Source organism: Tamandua tetradactyla, chromosome 10 (assembly GCF_023851605.1).
Source record: "Tamandua tetradactyla isolate mTamTet1 chromosome 10, mTamTet1.pri, whole genome shotgun sequence".
In the NCBI taxonomy this organism is placed as follows: Eukaryota; Metazoa; Chordata; class Mammalia; order Pilosa; family Myrmecophagidae; genus Tamandua; species Tamandua tetradactyla.
This window is the reverse complement of record NC_135336.1, coordinates 9974524-9995336: the sequence shown is the minus strand read 5'-3', so window position 1 is coordinate 9995336 and position 20813 is coordinate 9974524. Positions and strand designations below refer to the sequence as shown.

Sequence of the window (20813 nt, the reverse complement as noted above, 5' to 3'; positions counted from 1 at the left end):
AGAACAGATTAGCAGTTGCCAGAAATAGAGACGGGAAGAGGGATACGTGCAACTATAAAGGAATCACACAGGGTGCTCCTTTGTGCTGATGGAACAGTTTTGAATCTTGATTGGGGTGATGATTACATGAATCTATACCTGTGTAAAATTACATAGAATTACACACACATATAAATGAATGCATGTAAAAATCTAATGAAATGGAATAAAGTCTGTAGTCTAGTTAACAGTACTGTACCATTGCCAATTTGCTGATTTTTAAATTCTACTTTAGTTATATAAAACCTTACCACTGGGAAAAACTGGGTGAAGGGTACATGGGACTGTACTATTTTTGCAACGTCTTGTAAGTCTATAATTATTTCAAAACAAAAAGTTCTAAGTATTACCTAAGGGAAAAAAAATGTAAGACATGGAGTGTGGACTTAGGACCTTATACATGATGTCGTATGCATGGAGGTGAGTGAAGGATTCACTGATTGAGAAGCAGAAAGGCAACCTATAGTGCATACATGTGATTGTATCTTGTGCTGCTACCGAAAGGAACAAAGTCGTGAGGCATGCAACAAAGTCAATTAATCTGGAGGACATTATGTGATGCAAAATGAGTAGAAACAAAAGAGCAAATATTGTATAGTCTCATTTAGAAAATATTTTAAGAAAACATGAGCCCAGATTGTAAGCTCTTACAGCAATCACATTCAGTCCAGAGCCATAATTGTTATTTCTAAATTCTGAGAGGCTGTGCTATATGTATAACCTGTATTTCCCTGGAACTCTGGGTACCAGTGTGACACTGAAAACCCAGAGCAGGAGTTTTGCAGGTCTGAAGGTCTGCAAGTCCACATACAACAACTGTTAAAGAAACTGAAAAAGAGGTCGGGCTTCAATTAGTGATAAGAATGAATGAAACCAATCAGGTGGGGACTAAGATAAATCAGAATACAGGGGAAAGCAGGACATTGGCCGTATTTTAGAACTTCACCTAATCTATGAGACCAAAGGAAGAGAGGTTTATTTTGTCCAAAACGTAAATTTTCTATAACACATAATCTAACTCAACCTGTCTGGATAGGGAGCCTAGAATGAGAATGAAGGCCAGTAATTCTGTACAGCTTAATGTAATGCCTGGATACATCCCAGAATACGTTGAGCAGATAATTTAAAAATATTGGAAAAGTCCCTTACGGGACAGAAGAAAAAATATGGAACTATTAAACCTTACCACCGGGGAAACCCCTGATACCGTGTCAAACATTAGGGACTCCCAAGTCAATAGGCCAAGCCCTTGATCTTGAGGCTTGCTTTTGTGAAGCTTGTGTATATAACAGAGAAGTTTAGCCTACCTATAGTTATGCCTAAGAGTTACTTCCAGAGGACCTCGTTTGTTGATCAGATGTGGCCTCTCTCTCTGTCTCTAAGTCCAGCTCTGCAAGTAAAATCATTGCCCTCCCTGCTATGTGAGATATGACATCCAGAGGTGAAAATCTCCTTGGCAGTATGGGATATGATTCCTAGAGATGGGCCCGGCCTGGCACTGTGGGATCAACAATGCCTTCCTGACCAAAAGGGGGAAAAGAAGTGTAACAAATAAGGTATCAGTGGTTGAGAGAGTTCAGATAGGGTAGTGTCTACTCTGGAGGCTACTTTTACTAGATATTGCTATTCATCAGGGTTTGTCAAACCCTAACCAAAACCATTCCTGGCAACACTAAAGAATGCCTAGGGCTTTATCTGAGAGTCTATAAAGGTCCCATGTACTATGAGTACCTTCTAGAAACTTAAACTTCCAGATGGGTTCCTAGGCCAGATAAATCCTGAAATTCAGAGGGGCCAGCCTTTCCTTCTGGAAAGTTCCATCCTCCATCCCATATTATCGATAGCACTTTCCTACATGAAAAAGCAAGTATAGGCATAGCCCAAATACCCATAAAATTGGGGGGAAAGATCAAAGGAGAAGGTGGAGTTATAGCAGAGAAGATAGGATTTAACAAATACGAGCATGAGTGTTGAATCATTATATTGATATTTCTTTTAGTCTCCAGTATCTTGGAGCAGCTAGAAATAAACACCTAAAATTGTGGAACTGAAACCCATACCAAACTCTGAAATTGATTCCGTAACTAATTGTTGCAGTGTGCTTTGAAATGTATTGCTTTTTTGTATATATGTTATTTTTCACAATAAAAAAAAGCTTTTTTGATTAGAGACAAAGAATCACAGAAACACTTATTTTCTAATGGAGTCTGAATATTTATCTTCCGCTTAACAATCTCAGCATTCGTCAAGTCCTAAACAGAATCCCATGTTGCTTCATGCCACTGATCTGTAGCCGTCTCCCACAAAAGGACTTGAATGCCTGCCATAGCCCTGGGAATTTTAAATAAGAAGTCAATGAAAGATGCTAGTAAGTGGTTCTGTAATTGTCTAGAGGCAGATAAAAACCTTGGTAGAATAATAATCATATCAATATGCTAGCTACATGAATGATCCTGCCGTGAATTACAACAGGGCACTTCAACTCCAAAGCCTACAGTGGTAGATCTGCATAATTAATCTCACTTTGCAATAACCCCACAGGGTCAGCAGTATTGGCTTGCTGCAGCTGAAATTAACGTCTTATTATTTCAGTCGCCTTTGGTTCTTCTTCTGATTCAGGAAAGAATATCAGATACAGCTACTCTGTTGACACAGGCCGAATTTTACAAGATCTCCAAATTATAAAAAAAAGTCTCGCATAAATCCTGTTAGTTGGAGAGAGGATAAACTCCATACATAGTATCTTGTATACCTACTAAATGCAAGGCTCTTGATATTTTGGGGGATTGTTTTATTCTTGGACTAACTTTGACCCTCTTATACTGATGCATATTACCCAGCTTGGGCTTCTGCAGAACAATTTCGAGAAGCTACATCTGTGTATTTTGTCCTCATTTTGTAGAAGTATAAGGTTAAACAAAGCGAAAAGGTTATCTTTTCCATAGGACTTCCCAGGGCATTTAGAATGTTAATATATACTGAGAAACTTCCAGCACTTCTCAAACTTAATCGACTTTAGGAATTCTTGTTTAGTAACATTGCCAAGCATTAGGATTCTCGGCATGGTTCAGAATTGCTGATGGAAGTTTTCATACAGAAGGGGTTTCGTCTGTGTAAGACACCAAACCAATAGACCAACTTTGATAAATACCTATAAATTCTCTCATGGGTGTATTACTCCTAGACCTTACTCATAGTAAGGGTCATGAATTCTTGATTGGGGGAAAAAAGTGGGACATTCAGATCAATTTTCTAATTGGCTAAGCCATTTTTATGCCAAGCTGATGCAGGCACAAAGGCAGAATAACTAGCTAAAATGAGGCAGAAGACATGCTTGTGGATAGAAGTATGGCAGTGCCATGCTCCACCAGTACAGTTAACTGGAGCTGATTATAACTCCATGTCTCCGAGTACATGAGAGACTTAAAGACAGCTGTGGAATCAGAACATAAGACACCATAGAGAAAGAGTCAAAGGCAGAGAGGAGCCCTCAATCTTCCAATTATAAAAGGAACCAGTGCACATGTGCATGCGTGGCAAATAACCCTATCACCTCTGTGAACTTAATATATGCCAGTAAAAATAAAATGCATTCTTAATTTTAATTATCCTACCCTCCTCTGAAAAAGAGGAAGATAAGAAAAAAAATGCATGCATTAGGCTGACAATGTAGATTTGCTCGTAAATATTCTTTCTATCCACTGATGCCTGAAAAACAGCCCAAAATCTTATTCTTCCAAACCCAACGGAAGAGATGTTAACCACATCACACACAAGAAGACTGTAAATGCCTTAAGTAAATCTGGGGTGTCATGAAGGACACCTGCAAAGGCTGACTGATGACAAGGACTAAATAAATTTTCTCTCGCACAGTACATCTTCCTCATGCTAGTTTCCTCATGTCCTTCACTCAACGTTCTGGATCTTCCACAATCTGGCTGCAAATCTCTCCTTCCAACCTTTTCCCCACCACTCCTTCTCATGTAACGCAGCCTCTAGCCACAGTTACCCACGCAGATGGTACTATAAATCAACTCTGTGCGTTCTGCTCCCTTTTATAGATACTTCTGCCTGGAATGTCCCTCATGACCCTTTCTGGGTGTGCAAATACTGCCCATCCTTCAAGACCTATTTCCAAAACTATTTCCTTCATGAAACCCCCTGCTCCTCTGAGCTGGATATAATTTCATCCTTCTCCCTATAATGTTCTCTACGCTTTCCTTACAGTCCCAGCAACTCTTCACCTTGTACAACAGTTAAGTGTACACATCTCCTCTCAACACTAAACTGTACAGTTCTTGAGGACAGGGTCTGCCCCTGGTTAATTTTGTCTCCCAGGTCCTGGTGCACAGAAAGTGTCCCACACTACCGGCTGAATGAATGCTGTCTCCTGATTGGAGGGATTCCACAGTTTCTCAATCCAGGAAAATACTATAACTCTCTCACTTTATTTCCACACCTTTAATCTTTCAACCCTCATTTCTTTCTTTGAGATCAGCATTAGAGAGGTGTTTTCTCACTAAAATCTGTGAGACAATTTACATTCAGCAGAAGACCCAGGACTGAGACCAGTGTTTGTCAGTGTAAGACTTGGTCACGCCATATAATAAATACATTTGCATTTATCATGGGCACAATGGTAATGCATAAGAGAGTCCCTCAGTGAGCTCCTGTCCAAGTTTCCAAATAGAGAACTCCTAAGATGAGATCCTGAAGAGTGTTTAATTTGGATTCACAGGGTCTGATTCCACATTATTGTATCTCATTATTTTTTAGCCTGAATTAAATCCCCTGAGTCTGCTACTGCTAGGCAAAAAAGAAAGTTTCCTTTTTCCTAACTGTATATGTTCTAGTAGACAATTTTTAGCTGCCATTTCTAATTGTCCAAAAGCCTTGTGGAAGCAGCTAGATTTTATAAAAAAGAACTGATGGGAGGATATAATGAAATTCTTTGGACCACTTCAGATCACTCCCCAAACACTGAAATCTGGAGTCTTTAAACCTAAGGCATGATTTGGGTCAGGACAGGAGGGCATGATTAGGAATCAGAGGAAAGCAGAGAGTGAAGACAAGGAAGGAGTTATGGGTGGAGAGGAGAGAACCCCTGAAAAATTAACTGTGAGAACAGTATCTTCTCATTCACTCAACAGATATTTTGCAAAATCCTTCTATAGTCTAGTTACCTTACTCACCGGAAATAAATTCATGCTTTGACAGTATACATAGTATTTCTTTCCATGCCCATTTTATTTGTTATTTATTTCCCTTATTCAGAAAGGAATATACTTTTCTGGGTTTACAGACGAAGTAATGAAGGCACAAAAAGGTAACTCAAGATATCACAGCAATCAAATAGAGCTCAGTTTTAAATAAGGTTCTCTGACTGCAGCAGATTGTCTGCCCATGGCACATTATAAAATGAACATATGAAGAAAGTGTTCATTATTTAGTTTGCTGTGTTTCACAAAATATCCAAAAGATCAATTAGAAAAGATAAAATTTTGCTGGAGCAGAGGTCATGGAAAATGCCAATCTATATTAGTAAAATTCCTGAATTATAAGCAAAAAATGGATTACTAGAAAAGAGGTTTTTATTACTTTGGAAGTAATGGAGTGGCACAAATTAGACATTTCTGGGAACTGCACAGACTCAGATTACTTGTAATTAGTGTAACATCACTTGAATAAATGGAGGCACTACATTCAAAGGATTTAAAGTTGTTTTCCCAGTCAGTTTCCCAAGCACAAACTTTCGTCTTTCAAATCCTGAACAAACACAATTCTCCACTATCTACTGGTAGGATACTAAAATGCTATGGGCACTTTTTGAATAGATAGGATAAGATGCTAATGAATTTGCAAATCAGAACCCATCATGGAGGTACATTATTTGATAGGCTAAAAACAAAACAAACCTCAGCTGAATCTCTGATTCATCATAAACTCAGAAAAGAAAAATTTTAATGCTGAATTTCATTAAACATACTAAAGTATTTTCTGGCTTCCTAAATCTATAACCTCTATAATTTTCACTAATAATATATGGTAGGGGAAAAAAAAAACTAAATAAATACACATCAGAAAAACTAGTTCCCATTATTAAAATGGGTAGAAAATCAGAAGAAAGAGCCAAATGAATTTCTGGAAGAAAAGGAAAAACAAAAAAAGAGGGAGATTAAGTACGGCTATCTTCAAAAACTAATAAATGGTTAATTATACATCCAGGACAGACTACAAACAGTTCATAAAATTACTTCCGAAAAGATAAACTTCGCTGCCTTTTGAAGCTTTCAACTTCAGAAACAATATCACATATCAAACATTCTTCTGCCAATGATAAAAATGGAAGGACAAAGGGAAAAAAAGGTAATAAGAAATGTGGGAAGGAAGGGGGTAGAAAAGGTGAAAAGAAACCTGGGAAAAGGAGGTTTAAGGAGGGAGGAAAGGAGAGAAACTGAGAGACAAAGGGAGGGAGAAAATGAGGGTGAATAACACTTATCAGAATTCAATGTAAACTAGGCTCTCACAACCTTTCTGCCATTTCCCTTCAGCCTTCCCTCCTGGATCTCTAAATAAAAACTGCATCACAATTTGTTTCTATGCTTGTTACTATTTATCCCCTTCTTTTTTACCTTCCTGCATGCACATGTTTTCTCTCTTCTACTTGACTGTGTTCAAGTTGAATGCAAAACATACTTTGTTTCAGTTTGGTTTTGCATTATTTTTGCATCTATTACAAAACCTCATGGAGAGCACAAACCTAGAAAATATCTTCTAAATACATTAATGAATAAACACAGGAAGAAGTATTCAAGCAATTTTGTAATCTTAATAATCTAAAGGAAATGGATGTAACAAGCATAGGATCTTCAAAATTTGTTTTTAATAATGGGGATAAAGAGGCCTCCACTGGACTTGTTCTTATATAGGTCAAATAAGCATGTGTGATTATTTTTACTGTATTTTAACATTCAGCGTTTTTTTGTGAAAGATGAGGACATCACCACGGTTACACAAAAGAGTTGTCTTGAATGGGATAAATCAGAAAAGTACAAAACAATTACTGATAGAAATACATATTCAAGAGAAAAGACTGAGGTGGGAGACAATAAGAAAAAATAGTAATATGAGAGAAAGAGGAAAAAATAGAGACACTGGAAGGAAAACTTTGGGAGCTAGAAAAACTCTTTTGAAATTACAAAGCTTCTCTCCTTTCAAATTTTAAAGAAGCAAATACAATCAACTAAAACAATATCATTTGCCTGGGATCAGATGCATGAAAACTGCTTCTGGACCTTCCTCTGACTGTGATCAGGCTTCCGATCCTTGGAACAAATACACAATTATACCAGTTATACAGACAGGCTCTTATTAATATAATATTAATACTAAGAAATTCCCTGTGCCATAAATTTAATCCCTTGAACAGTGAATTCACATAGGCTTCTGAATGCTCTAATTGGGGCACTTCTCAAAGAATTGAGAGGTGGAAACATTTGATAATGAGCTAAGCCCCTTTGTACCACGGTGTGTAAAGTCCAACCATACCAATGACTAGAAAGGAAACAATTTAAAAGGTATCTCACTAATAAGAATCACAAAAATACCCTGCATTCATATATTACCTTCACACACCCCTTGTAACTGAAAGCATGCAATGAAAGCAGACTTTCATACAACAACAAACTGAAAGTTGCCTACTGGATGCAAAACACTCAGTTGTGTTCTGCAGACTTCATCCAGGCTGGAAAGAACTAGCAAACTTGGATGGCAGGTAATAGGCTTTTTTTTTTTCTTTGGTATGCTGTACTTTAGGGTCATACTTGATTATTTTTCCACGTGAGTATCCTGTTTTTACAGCACCATTTTTTGAATTTTTTGTTTGGCTTTGTTTGTTTGGGGGAAGTGCATGGACTGGGAATCGAACCTGGGTCTCCAGCATGGCAGGCGTGAATTCTACCACTGAACTACCCTTGCACTCTCAGTAACAGGCTTTTGTAGATAGGTATGTTAAGGTCAGTGAGAAAATTCAGCCATTAGCAGAGAGGAAAATTAAACAACAACAACAGCAATATGGAGTCTGGGGCCATTTATTCTTATAGTCTTACACATTTCAGTAGGTCCCGAGGACATCATTAAGCATACCAAAAAATCATGGCCCTAAATTATTAATGAAAGGTGTATAATTTGTCAGTATACGTGCTGAAAGACAGCACCATGGTAGGGAATACACTGTAAAAATATATCCTGTTTAATTAGTTACAAGAGAAGCCTTGATCATAGAATTTTATGGCTAAAAAAACCAAGGAAAGCTATGAGCCAACCTCCTCATGCAATACAGAGGAAAACAAAAGTATAAAATATAACATGATTGATATAAGGTCAATTGGTTGTTGGAAATAACCAGTTATAACCCAGGAAAGATGAAACTTAGGCTACTGTGTTTCTGACTACCCCATGATTACAAAAATGAAAATCTGTCATAGAAACCTTAACTTTTCATAATGTATAACTTCCTAGAATGTACCCATCACTCAGTATTTTCAGAGCTGAAGGTTTACCTTAAGAAACACTGGCATCAGAAAGGTGAGGGTAAGTAGCCCTGGTAGGAAACTGAGAGTGAATTATAAGGCATAACTTTTCTTGAAGAATGCAGACCTTCTACAGCCTAAGAAAAAAAAAAGGTGTTACTGTACTTGTTGGCCAGGAAGAGAGCTCCACAAAAGGCAACTTACGTCCAACACATTTATAATGGGGAAAATAAGTCATTGTTAAATGCATACGAAGTAGGTCTCTGTGGAGTAAGCATGTTTTTCTGCTCACCAAACTCCATTGTTCAGAATCAATCAACTTTGAGACTGTAGCTTGATTCTTTCTCCAAAGACTCATCATTGCTAATGAACACTGAATAGGCAATGTATTTGAAAGTGCATTACACAAAGAGGTAGGAGAACTGAGTTCAAGGCTCTGTGTAACTCTGGGCTATCTGTACTATGAATAATTTGGATGTGATCATCTCTAAACTTCCTTATGACTATGATTCATGTGCCAGTCAGGTTTTAGTAAATAGAAATGAGATAATTAGGGGAAACCCTTATGCCCCACAAAATTCAATACAGCAGTTTCCTGAATTTGGGGCCTTTGCTGCAATACAGGACTTTCAAGAAGTGTTTAAAACAGAACACGCCTATTTTCCCAAGTCCTCTCTCTGCTTAGTTATTTTTCATTCCTGCCCATTTGGCTATCTCATCAAGAGGATCCAAAAGGACCTCAGAAGTCAAATACTGCCTTTTGGGAAACAGGAGCCCAAGAAGGAAAAGTGACTTTAATAAGGTCAATAGCTAACTGGTAAAAAAGTAAGAAAATGGAGCTGGGTTCCCAGTTCAAGACTTTCTCTGACGAAACCATCTGCCTCCCATCTCCGAAAAACTATGGTGAAATACAACTGTTCCTAAAAATAACATATTCTCTATAACCAAAGAAAGACTCATGTCTGTACAAACAATGGTACTGTGTCAAATACAGCTACTTGGACCCAGGAGCAATGAGCAAGCTCCTAAGAAAGCTGAGATTCCCAAGACTCTATGAAGATTTATGTTAAACAAGGGAACTCTTGGCCACACTAGCTACAGGTACTATTGGACCAGATCCCTAAGAAGTGTTTGCAGTGATAAAGTTTTTAACATCTTTTATTTCCTGGGGACAGTGGGGTTCACCTGACTTCGGATATCTGTGATTCCTGAGGCTTCCCTGAAAATAAGACTGAGCTATCCACACATGATAGGTTTGAGAAAGCATACTAAGCTACAAAATTCCATTTAAAAAAAATAAAAGCTAAACTGAGTTAGAGATCAGTAAAATCTCTGTAAGACCAGAGGGGAAAGATTGACTTATTTAATTGAAAAGCATTGTCCTTTCTTAGTTGCAACTCTAGTTGGTCTGACCTGCTGCCAGTTTTAGTAGCTTTCTTTTCATTCTTTCAAAATCAAAGCTGTTTCAAATCAGCTGCTGGGCACTTCCTATCATTGCAACACTCCTTCCTTCAAGAACTGAGGAATTGTCTTAATTCTAACATTAAATCAAAGGATTATCATTTTTGAACAGCTGAGTTTTCAGATTAGTAGTAAGCCAATTAAAAGTAAAAGAAAAAAGGGGAGCTTTGCACTCTTGACCTCCTGGTCTGCAAGCAGCTTTCCTTTGAAATGGCAAGAAGAAACTACCCTTAAGAGACACTTTCTAACATGCTGCCAGTTGCAGGGGGAATAATATTCAGAGGATCCCTGTCTGATCTGACTTGAACTGGTTTCAGGGTGTCTCAGCATTCCTCTATGAAGTCTGCCCTGGACCAGACTGCATTCATTATGGAGGAATTAAAAATAAATACATAAAAAAAAATCCAGAGCCCATAGCCAGTGGGAGGTTTCAATCTACGGATGTGTACCTCCCACGTGCTCTGGTCCCAGACACGAATGAGCTGGTAAGAGGGCCTGACGGAACCGTGCCAGGCCCAGACACAAGTCTTCCATTCTCATACGGAGCGCTGGCAAGCGGGAAGAAGCCACATCCTTCCTCATCCTAAATTCCCTTCTTAAATCGAGTGGTTGTTCCTCCGGGGGGAAGCACAGAGGGAGGGAGGAGGCGACATCACTAGATGGTGTTAATTATAACAAGGGAAAACCTTTATACCCAATATAAAGTTTCTGAGTGCATTCAAGACAGAGTCTCGAGGCCGGAAAAGCCCCCAAATGTCATATTGATTCAAACTCCTTTTCCCAATATTCAATTCTCCCTGTAACATCCTTGCCAAGTCGATGTCTAGGCCCTATTTAAATATCTCCAGTGATGGTAGACTCATTACCGATTTAATTTTCATATGGCTCTCACGGTAATAAAGGTCTCATTGTGTGGCGCTGGACTCTGATTCCCTGTCATTTCCACCCACTGGTCCTGGCTGAGGTCTCAGGAGCCACGTTGGACAAGTGTCCCCTGCTTCTACAGACATCGTCAGGTATTTAATCCAGTGGTGCGAGCAGCTGACAGCAGCATTTTCAGGTCTCTAAAGATCTCACTTTCAACAATGGGAAATTAGGGCTTTTGGGAAGCACTCATCCCTATACTCCTGACCTCCAAAGCGAGACAAGCATACGGAGGAAATGAAAATGGCATTAAAACATGAAGAACTGACATCAATTGATCAAGGCTTCCTCCATGCTGTCTGAACTACAAAGAAAATTGAAAAAAAGAGAAAAGGCAGGAAGAAGAGGCAGAAATGCAAATGACCAGTGGGGCTGACTCAGTCCAAGTTAGGGTTTCCAGGGACTTGTCAGACAAATCTGCACATTTACTCAACACCTGTTATAAGACACTGTAAACAAATGGGATGGGAGCCATGGTAGAGTAGGGCAAGCCTCCACCCATGAAGCAAAGCACAAAGTTTCAGCCTGGCCTTTGAATCCCACTACGTAGGCTCAAATCCCAGTTTTCTTAATAGCTATGCAAGCTACTTAAGCACGCTGAGCCTCTTAAACATGAATAAGGTCAGTAAAACATTTCATGGAAATAGTATGAGGATTACATAAAATAATGTCATAAAGTACCTGACACACAGTAGGCACTCAGAGTTATTAGGTATTGTTATTAATGGTCTTATTCTTTCTCTTAACACTAGAAATCCAGCCTTTGATTCTCCCATACTTTCCCTACAAACTGTACCAAAAACAAGGAAGCAGATATACCACATATGTAGTATAGATTTTCAAGTGGGAGAACTAAAGTAGAAGAAGCAACCTATTACAGTAGGAAGTACACTGGACTAGAACTTGGGAGGCCAGAGTCATAGGCTGGTTTGGGTGACAAGAAAACAAGGCAAGTCCCACTTGGCCTATCTGTAAAGCCTGGGAGTTAGTCTTTTTGACCCTAACAGACTAGTGTTCTCTGAGAACCTTTACGAAGACTCCACTTAATGGAAGCTGGGGAAATCTGATGCCTCCTTCTGCCTTCCTGATCCACATCTTTGCATCAATAACTGTAGTTACTATCAACTTCCCAAAGTACAAGAACTCAGGCAGTCACCTCAATTTGGCATGCCCTGGGATCCCTCTAGGACTACAAAACATTGCAATTGGATGGAGTTTGCAAGGGCTTCTTGTTGGCTGTTGAAATCTCAAGTGATTCAGTACTGTGTGTAAATGTGTCTTAAATAAGTCAAGATAATTGAATGAATTCGATTGTGTCTTGACAAGTAAGAAGCCAGGAGATGTGTTTTTTAAACATTCATGGGTGTGTGCTTGGAAGCACTGACAGAGAAGACTTATGGAACAGCCCAGTTCAAAGGTGTGTGGATCTCCTGGGGATGTTAAGACTCTAGCTTTGAGTTATTTTTTGTAAAGAATGCTTTCTTTCTTACCTTGTTTTGTGCTCTGTGCTTTCAGGAGAGGCAGTAAAATATTGCAGTAGGGCAAAGAGTCAGAATAGCTAAAATCATAACATCTGAGAGATGTATAGCCTGCTCTCCTAGTGGAAAGAGGCCTGAAAGGGAATGAAGCCCCCAAAACTAAGGACAGATTTAGAATACAGACAACCATGATCAGAGCTCTGCCCCCAAAAGATAATTATGCAGTGGCACACAGAATGAAATGGAGGGACAAGAGACAGAAAGGTGACTCCTGAATCAGCAAGGGCTTGAGTGGCCAGTTGATGGTCATTACAGCCCCAGAGGATTAGTTTTCTCACTTAAAATAATTCAGATCAAACTGACCTCCCAGAGTTGTTGTGAAGTACATGAGATAATGGACATGTAAGTAGTTTGTAAATTGTTAGGTACTTGGACAAACATAAGGACGATTGTCAGTAAAGCCAAACAGCATGAGTTTACTAAATGTAATAAGTAACTGATTTTATAGGATCGCTCTTTCTCCTAAAATGATGTTGGGGTGGTTGCATAAGTCAATTTCATTTAAGTCAGTGTTCCAAATACATATATACTTTTTCTTGCTTTACACATGCAGGAAGCAGAAACAATCAGGGAATTTTAAAGAGTTATCTAGGTGGGTCATAAGGATATTTTTGCCAACAATATTAGCCCTAGGTAAAATCCCTTGGCTTGCAATCTGCACTAACATTTTTAATTCCCAGCCTGGTCTCAAACCATCTCTTAGAACAATCTCTTGAATTGAGTCTGAGTCACTTCCCCCAGTGAGCACAGAAGAGAGCTCTGGGAATGCAAATTTTCTTGCCTGGATTATTGTAATAGAATCCTCATTAATTGCCCCACCTAGTCCCTTTCTCAACTCCAAAACTTCTGATATCTTATGCCAGAACTGTCTAAAACACAGATCTGATATTACCTCTCCCTTGCACAAGAATATTCAGTGCTCCTCCTTGGCTTACAGGTTGTGCTGGTTTGAAAAGATTTATGTACCCTAGAAAAGTCATGTTTTAATCCTAATTAATCTTATGGGAGTTTCTTCTCATCCCTGTTCAGTACTATAGGTTGGAAATTTGATTAGATTATCTCCACAGAGATGTGACTCTATCAATTGTGGGTATTAATCTTGATTAGATGGAGACGTATCTCTACCCATTCTATGTGGGTCTTGATTAATTTACTGGAATCCTTTGAAGAGACAGTTTGGAGAGAGTTCCTTTTGAGGAGAGAGCCGCAGAACCACTACAGAAGGACGAGAGAACCACAGAGTCCACCAGCCCCCGATCTTTGGAGATGAAGAAGGAAAACGCCTCCCAGGGAGCTTCATGAAACAGGAAGCCAGGAGAGAAAGCTAGCCGATGACGCCATGTTTGCCATGTGCCTTTCCACTTGAGACAGAAGCCCTGATTTGGCCTTCCTGAATCAAGGTATCTTTCCCTGGATGCCTTAGATTAGACATTTCTATAAACATGCCTTAATTGGGACATTTCAATGACCTAAAAGCTGTAAACCTGCAACTTATTAAATTCCCCTTTTCAAAAGCCGTTCCTTTTCTGGTATGTTACATTCCAGCAGCTAGTGAACTAGAACACATGGTTAAGAGAAAATTGCTCAACAGGGCATTTAAGGCCCTCAATAATCTATCCCCTAGTCATCTTTTTCAGTTTAATCTTTAGTGATCCCTGTGCTCATATTTCATCTCTCAAGCAGACTGGGCTGTCCCCAAACAAGGCTCCTGCTTTTATTTCTCACTTTGTTTCCATCCCATTCCCTCTACCTGGAGTGTCACTTGTCATTCTGAACTGTATCAACTTACTTAAACTGGAATTATGTTTCCCATATTCCCTTTCCTGTATGGTTCTGACTCAGAGCTGGCCAAAAGGGAATTTGCATGCGATTTCAATGGGAGAAGTGAAGCAGTGGCCACTGCGTTTGTTAAGGATTTAATAATTTTCAAGTCTTAACCCCTTGTCCTGTGGGTATAAACCCATTCGTAAACAGGATCTTTGAAGATATTATTAGTTAAGATGTGCCCAACCTGAATAAGGATGGGCCTCAATCCAATATGAATTAGTCCTCATAACCAAAGAAAACTGGACTTCTACTTCTACAAGAAGTAGAAGCCAGATGTTAGCAGAAATCAGAAGAGCAGACACAAGGAGAGAGAGGATTTCAGGAACAGTAAAGACTCTGTGAGAAAGCAAGCCCTGCTAATACCTTCACGTTGAACTTCCAGCCTCCAAAATCATGACACAATAAATTCCTGTTATTTAAGCCAACTCATTGCATATTTTTGTCATAGCAGCCCTGTTCAGAGGGTGGTGAAGGCCCCAAAGCACCACTGCAGGTCACACACATTTTTGTTCATCCACCGGCTAACCACGTGAGTGGGGGCAGTCAAGCCCACTGCTCCCTAAGCTGGTATCAGCTCTCCCCCTTCAACGTCTCCAAATCCAAATCCAGACAGGTATATGGCTCCATGACTAACTGCACCAGCGTCTTCAGCTCAGCAGGCCACCACATCATCAAATTTAGATACAGTGAGAGTGAGGGAAGGTTACGGAGTCCAGGTTTCTCTCTGCTACTTCATGCCCAGCTTTTCTTCTGGCCTGTCTGCCAAGCATAGACAGAGATAATGACCTTCACCAACTTCCTTTCAGAGTCCTTGGCTGGTGTTTTTTCTCTGATCTTCCAGCTGTCTTCTCCTGGGCCTTTAATTCCCTGGCTTCTCTCACAGTCGTAGGTCTAATGCCTATGATAAATCCCATAATCCATACATATAATGCATATATATATATAGAGCCTCCTTTTCACGTCCCCCCAACTCATATACTGCTCCTCCCTACCAATCTCTCCCTTTCCAAAACCTGTCCATGACCGCAAGGCTCATTTCAAACAATATTTCCTCCTTAACCCTTTGCTGAGCTACACAATTGTCTCTTCCTTTGAAACACCAAAATGTTTTCTTTTATCTATCTTTTAAAAGTTACATTATAGACTCTTACACTATTTTCAATATTACTTAAGTTGTATTACCAACCCCTACGCATATCTTATCGTTCGTAACAATCTATAAATTCTTACTTTTGGGGGGCTGTCTGTATGTTTGTTTCTTTATCTCTGTATCTCACAATGTCCTGAGAAGGTTCTCAGAAGATAGTTACTGTCTGAAAGAGTAAATGAATTATCCATACTACCACTCTCTTTTTAATCCCGTGGGTAACTGAAACCCAGTGTTACTGTATATGGTGTCACTTCACTTATGGAGACTATTTCTTCAGCAGCCTTACCTTTTCATTCCCCTCCTCTAGAGAAGAACCTGTTCAGGTTCTTCTGTACAATGCTGTTCATTTTTATTATACACACAGTTCTAACAAAATTAGTTACCTAACTCCCTATCTACAGAATGGTAGAAAGAGATAAGTGTATGGGGAATAGAGGGAAAACTGCTAGAGGGAAAAATGCTGAAAGCATCAAGAAATAGCAGCCAATAAGAGAAAGAGAACACAGAAAAATTATGAAAATCAAATTACAGAAGTTTAAGAGTATACTAGTCTCGCCCTATTGGGTATATGGGTAAATGATCTCATTTCAATAAATTCTCAAAGAAGTACAGTCCACTCCAATAAATTGTGTTGAATCACCAAGATTAAATAGCGCCATGTACTTCCGAATAATCTCCTTTTGAAACTGTTCATAAGCCAAAAATGAAAAACAAAGGTGTTTATTGAAATTTCACTATTTTTTTTAAACCCCATGGAAGTCCTCCTTCTCAGAAAAAAAAAAAAAAGAGGGGTATTTATTATCTCACGCATTCACTCAACAAACATGTAGTGAAAGCCAACTATGAGTCAGGTACTCTGCCTCAAAAGACTTCATCAAATTTTGTCAGATTCATTGAAATACATGAAATTTTCTTGGGAGATACAAGAAATCTACAGGAGGAGGAAATTTTATAACTTTGAAATATACCATAAAGCAAAACAAGAGATCACTGTAAAACACACCATATTGTTTTCTTAGGAAGAAGTAACAAACACGACCAACAAAATAGGACTCAGTTCGCTGTTACTAGCTTTTTCTAGGGCAAAATAAACTGTCAATTGGAATGCAGCTTCTTGCTTTCATGACACAACCTTTGCCTCATTTCTCTGCAAAACAACTCTTCACTGTAGGAAAGGTGCTACAACACTACACAATTTGCTTTTGAAGAAAAATGTGGCAAAACAGAGGTAAAGAACACGTGATTTTATCATCACAGGCCCCATAATACTCATATGGAGACAACTGTGGTACTTAAAAAAAATTCCTCCTGGCTTATAATCAAAATTTAAAATTCTCATAGAGTTGCAGTAAGAATTGAATGAGATAGTGAAAACAAAGCACTGATCACAGCTCCTGGCACACAAGCAGCACTGGATCAATATTAGTAATTATGATTAGCAAGAGGTCCTAAACTTCTGGAAAGCTTGTAAATTAGTCTCATTAACTACTATCTAGGGCAAAATTTGATTCTTCTGCTGCTTTTCCCTTGTCACCCAGAATGCTCTGGGGCCATCACTGGAATGCAAAATGACTTTCTACTAGCCAGGCATAACTTGGGAAAAAGAATGGACAGGGTTAGAAGGGCTGCCTACAGGTACACAGATGTTTGCCCCCATGTCGGTCCCCAGGACTGGCCTTCCAGCTACAGGGTGGTGTGTTCCCTTGAGGGCAGGGTGCCACAGTGGGCCCCAGAACAAAAGCAACAGCCCTGAAAGTATGATTGCAGCTTTGGTTTTGATTTTGAAAACAGTTAATAAAACAAGCACCACTGAAACTGCCTGGGTAGATAAATGTAAGCATGTTTGGGGAGGTTATTTTAGCTCAAAAAATAATAAAAACAGCTGAGATGGACTGAGCACTAATTATGTACCAGGCACTGCGCTAAGCACTTTACATGCATTACTTTATTCAAGCCTTGCAACAGCCCTATATACACCAACAACACACATGAATAAACGGCCTAGGAGATGTTAAGTAATTTTGTCAATTCCCGGAAGTAGGAAGTAGCATTACCCAGCCCAGGTTGTCTCAGACAAAAATCCATGTTCACTATATGTTAATAAAATTATAAAACCAAAATTAGAATTAGAAAACCACTTTTTCATTCACTGATCCAATGTTTATGCATTCTTTTTTTCACATGAGAAAACTTGATGCAAGGAAAAGAGGATTATAAATCGTGAAGATTCACTTCTTCCAGTGAAAGGGCAGGATAGTATAGTGGTTGAGATTGTCCAAACCCAAATAAAGGCTCTCCCACTAAGTGTGACCTTGGACCTCAGTTTCCTTCTCAGTAAAATGGTGCTTATAATAGAAACTGCCCTCAGAGGGTTATTCGGAAGTTTCAATGAGCTAATATTTATGAAGCACCTGGATCATTGCCTGGCACACATTATCAAGCTATTGTTAGCTCATATAATTAAGAGATAAACGTGAGACGACATGTGTATGTGTCACATAAAGACATTATGGAAGAGCTGTGTTCTTAAGTTACTTCTTGAAGATTTGTAGAGCCAGAAGGAAAGAACAGATCTCATGTGGAATGTTATTTGCCTTTCAGGTGCTCACTTTTCAGTATAGCAGATTTCCAAAACTGGTAGCTAAAGTCTTCTAAGGTAATAGCTCTAGGCCTTTTGTTTTGGGGACTGATTATATAAAACACCTACATAAGAACTGTAAAATTTCTAGTTGAATTGCATTGAGCAACAGTATATATATATTTCTATCCACTCTTTAATGCATTTGGAAGAATAATAATATCATTTTATAATAAGCAAAGAAAACTGGTTTTACCTGTTTTGGGTGCTTTTTGTTTTTGTTTTCTGGAAAGTTCTAACAGAAGAGAGAGGCTGTGAATAGCACATCAATGAGATCTGAATTGTCTTCCTTGTCTGTAAATAAGAGTCTATATGAGATCAAAGCAGTTTATTACCTCACCTTATAAATAAATTTCTCCAACTTCTTTCTCTCTCTGCTCATGGCTCCAAATATGTGTCAAACCTGGCCACCATTCTGCTTCAATCCTTTCAATGGCTGCTGTTGCACTTTGCAGAAAGTCTAAACTCCTTATCACAGACGGCAAGGCCCAATCTAGTTAGACTCTGCCTACCACAGGAGCTTATTTCAATATTCTAAATACATATAATTATTCAAATTTCTAAGTATATATATTCTAAATATATATATATACACACACATATCACATAATTGTCCATACACATGTATATATATATATGTGTGTATCGATATATAATATTCAGATAAAATTGTTCCCCTGTCCAGTTCCCACTATTTCTGAATTCTACTCCTTGGGGCAAATAATCATCTTGACATCTATCCATACATTTATTTATTTATTCTCATTCATTCATGATGGGCATCGACACTCTATTGGCACTATTCTGGGCACCTGAACAAAACCAAGTTCACTGGGTGGTAAACAAAACCAAGTTCCTTGTTCTTGTGGATTTTATAACTAGCAGGGGTAAAACAAGCAGCAAACAACAGACATAATAAATATATTAATTAAGTAGTATGTTGAAAGCTGATAGGGTGATAATTGCTACGAAAAAAGAAAAAGTAGAGCAGAGTAAGGGAGAAGTGGAATGGCAGAGGTGAGGGGAAATTTTATATAAAGCAATCAAAATAGCCTTCACTGATGAACCCTGCTGTATAGATACAATGGAATATTGTGCAGCCTTGGAAACGATGAAGTCGTCAGGCACGCAATGATGTGAATGAACCTTGAGGACATTATGTTGAGCGAAATAAGCCAGAAACAAAAGGTCAAATATTGTATGGTTTCACTAATATGATCTAACTATAATTAGATACTTCTGAGAGTCAACATCAAAAGCCTAGGTTATCAAGAGATAGAACGAGGGCAGTGATTGGGCAACTGGTGTTTAAGGAGCACAGAATGTTCAATTAGGTTCAGAAACGGATAGCACAATACTGTGTGAGGGTAGCACAACACTGTATGAATAAAACTGTTAACAAAGCTGAGTATGCGTATGGTTGAAAGAGAAAGGCTAGAGTCATGTATGTCACCAGAAGAAAAGCTAGGGGATAAAAACTGGAACTGTTGGCAAAATCAGGTGGCAAAATCTAGGGTGGACAATGATGGATGGTGGTTGATTGTATAAATATAAGAAAGTTCTTACATGAACTAGAACATACATGTGTCTTTATTACAAAGTGTTAATAACAGGGTGGGATATGGGGAAAAATACAATTAATATAAACTAAGGTCTATAGTTAACAGTTACATAACAATATTCTTGCATTAATTATAACAAACATACTATACCAAAGTTACATGTCAATAATAAGAGGATATAGGGAGTTTGGGATTATTTTCTTTGAAGAAATGAAAATGTTCTCATATTTACTATGGTGGTGAATGCGATTCACCAACTATGTGATTATACCAAGAGCCAATGGAGTATACAATTAGGATGGGTTGTATGGTGTGTGAATAAAACAGTTTAAAATAATAATGGGGGAAGGGATATGGGATGTTTTCAGTTTTTATTTTTTATTTTTATTCCTTTTTTGGAGCAATGAAAACGTTCTAAAATTGACTGTGGTGATGAATGCACAACTGTATGATGATATCTTGAGCCACTGACTGTATACTTTGGATGGATTATATGGCATGTGAATATATCTCAATCAAATTGCATTTAAAAAAATGTCTTCAGTGAGAAAATAAAGACTTTAAGGAGCTGAAGGAAGTAGCCATGTATTTATCCATGAGGTTGCATCAGCAAGGAAACAGAACACAAACCATGTGAGGGACGTCATCTTGTAAAGTATTTCAAAGACCAGCTTCTATACTTAGTGAAATACTGTGTGGTTGTTTGTGCCAATCACTGTTCTGGGCGTTTCACTATTAAGTCATTTAGTTCTCAAAACAACCTCAATAAGTTTGTTTCATTTTTATCCTCAATTTACGCAGAGTAGTTAAATAAACTTTCCCAGGATTACACAAATGGAGCCAGAATTTGAACCCATATTAAAAGACTTCAAACCCCTCCAATACACGGCCTTTCACAATAGAAAAATCTAATCCCATGTTTGTCAGATGTCAGTACAGAGCCTTTAGACGAGCTATCCAGATGATTCTGATGCAGACGGTCCATGGACCGTAATTTCATTATTACTGGTCTGAATCCTCCATAAGTAAACTTCCCAGATATTCTGCAGTAAATATCACATTTATTTCCTACCCCTTGCCATCTCCGTTTTTCTTTTCGGTTTCTTTCCTACTTCGAGTCATGCAGTTGATAGCATATGTAAC

General features: G+C 38.6%; 2 protein-coding genes across 4 annotated transcripts in view; one reads left to right on the top strand and one right to left on the bottom strand.

Moving 5' to 3' along the window:
- The window catches only part of LOC143648208 (uncharacterized), a 42289-nt gene that overhangs the window by 9130 nt on the left and 12346 nt on the right, over nt 1-20813 (top strand). The gene's annotated exons all lie outside the window — the stretch shown is intronic.
- Nucleotides 1-20813, bottom strand: part of IL1RAP (interleukin 1 receptor accessory protein) — a 152196-nt gene that overhangs the window by 120812 nt on the left and 10571 nt on the right. For 2 of the 3 annotated variants that reach the window (XM_077117878.1, XM_077117877.1), the window contains one exon: nt 18305-18402. The exons of the other annotated variant lie outside the window; for it this stretch is intronic. In XM_077117878.1, coding sequence (XP_076973993.1) covers nt 18305-18375 — 71 coding nt within the window. In that variant the 5' untranslated portion in view covers nt 18376-18402. The remainder of the gene's footprint in view (nt 1-18304; nt 18403-20813) is intronic. 3 annotated transcript variants of the gene reach the window in all.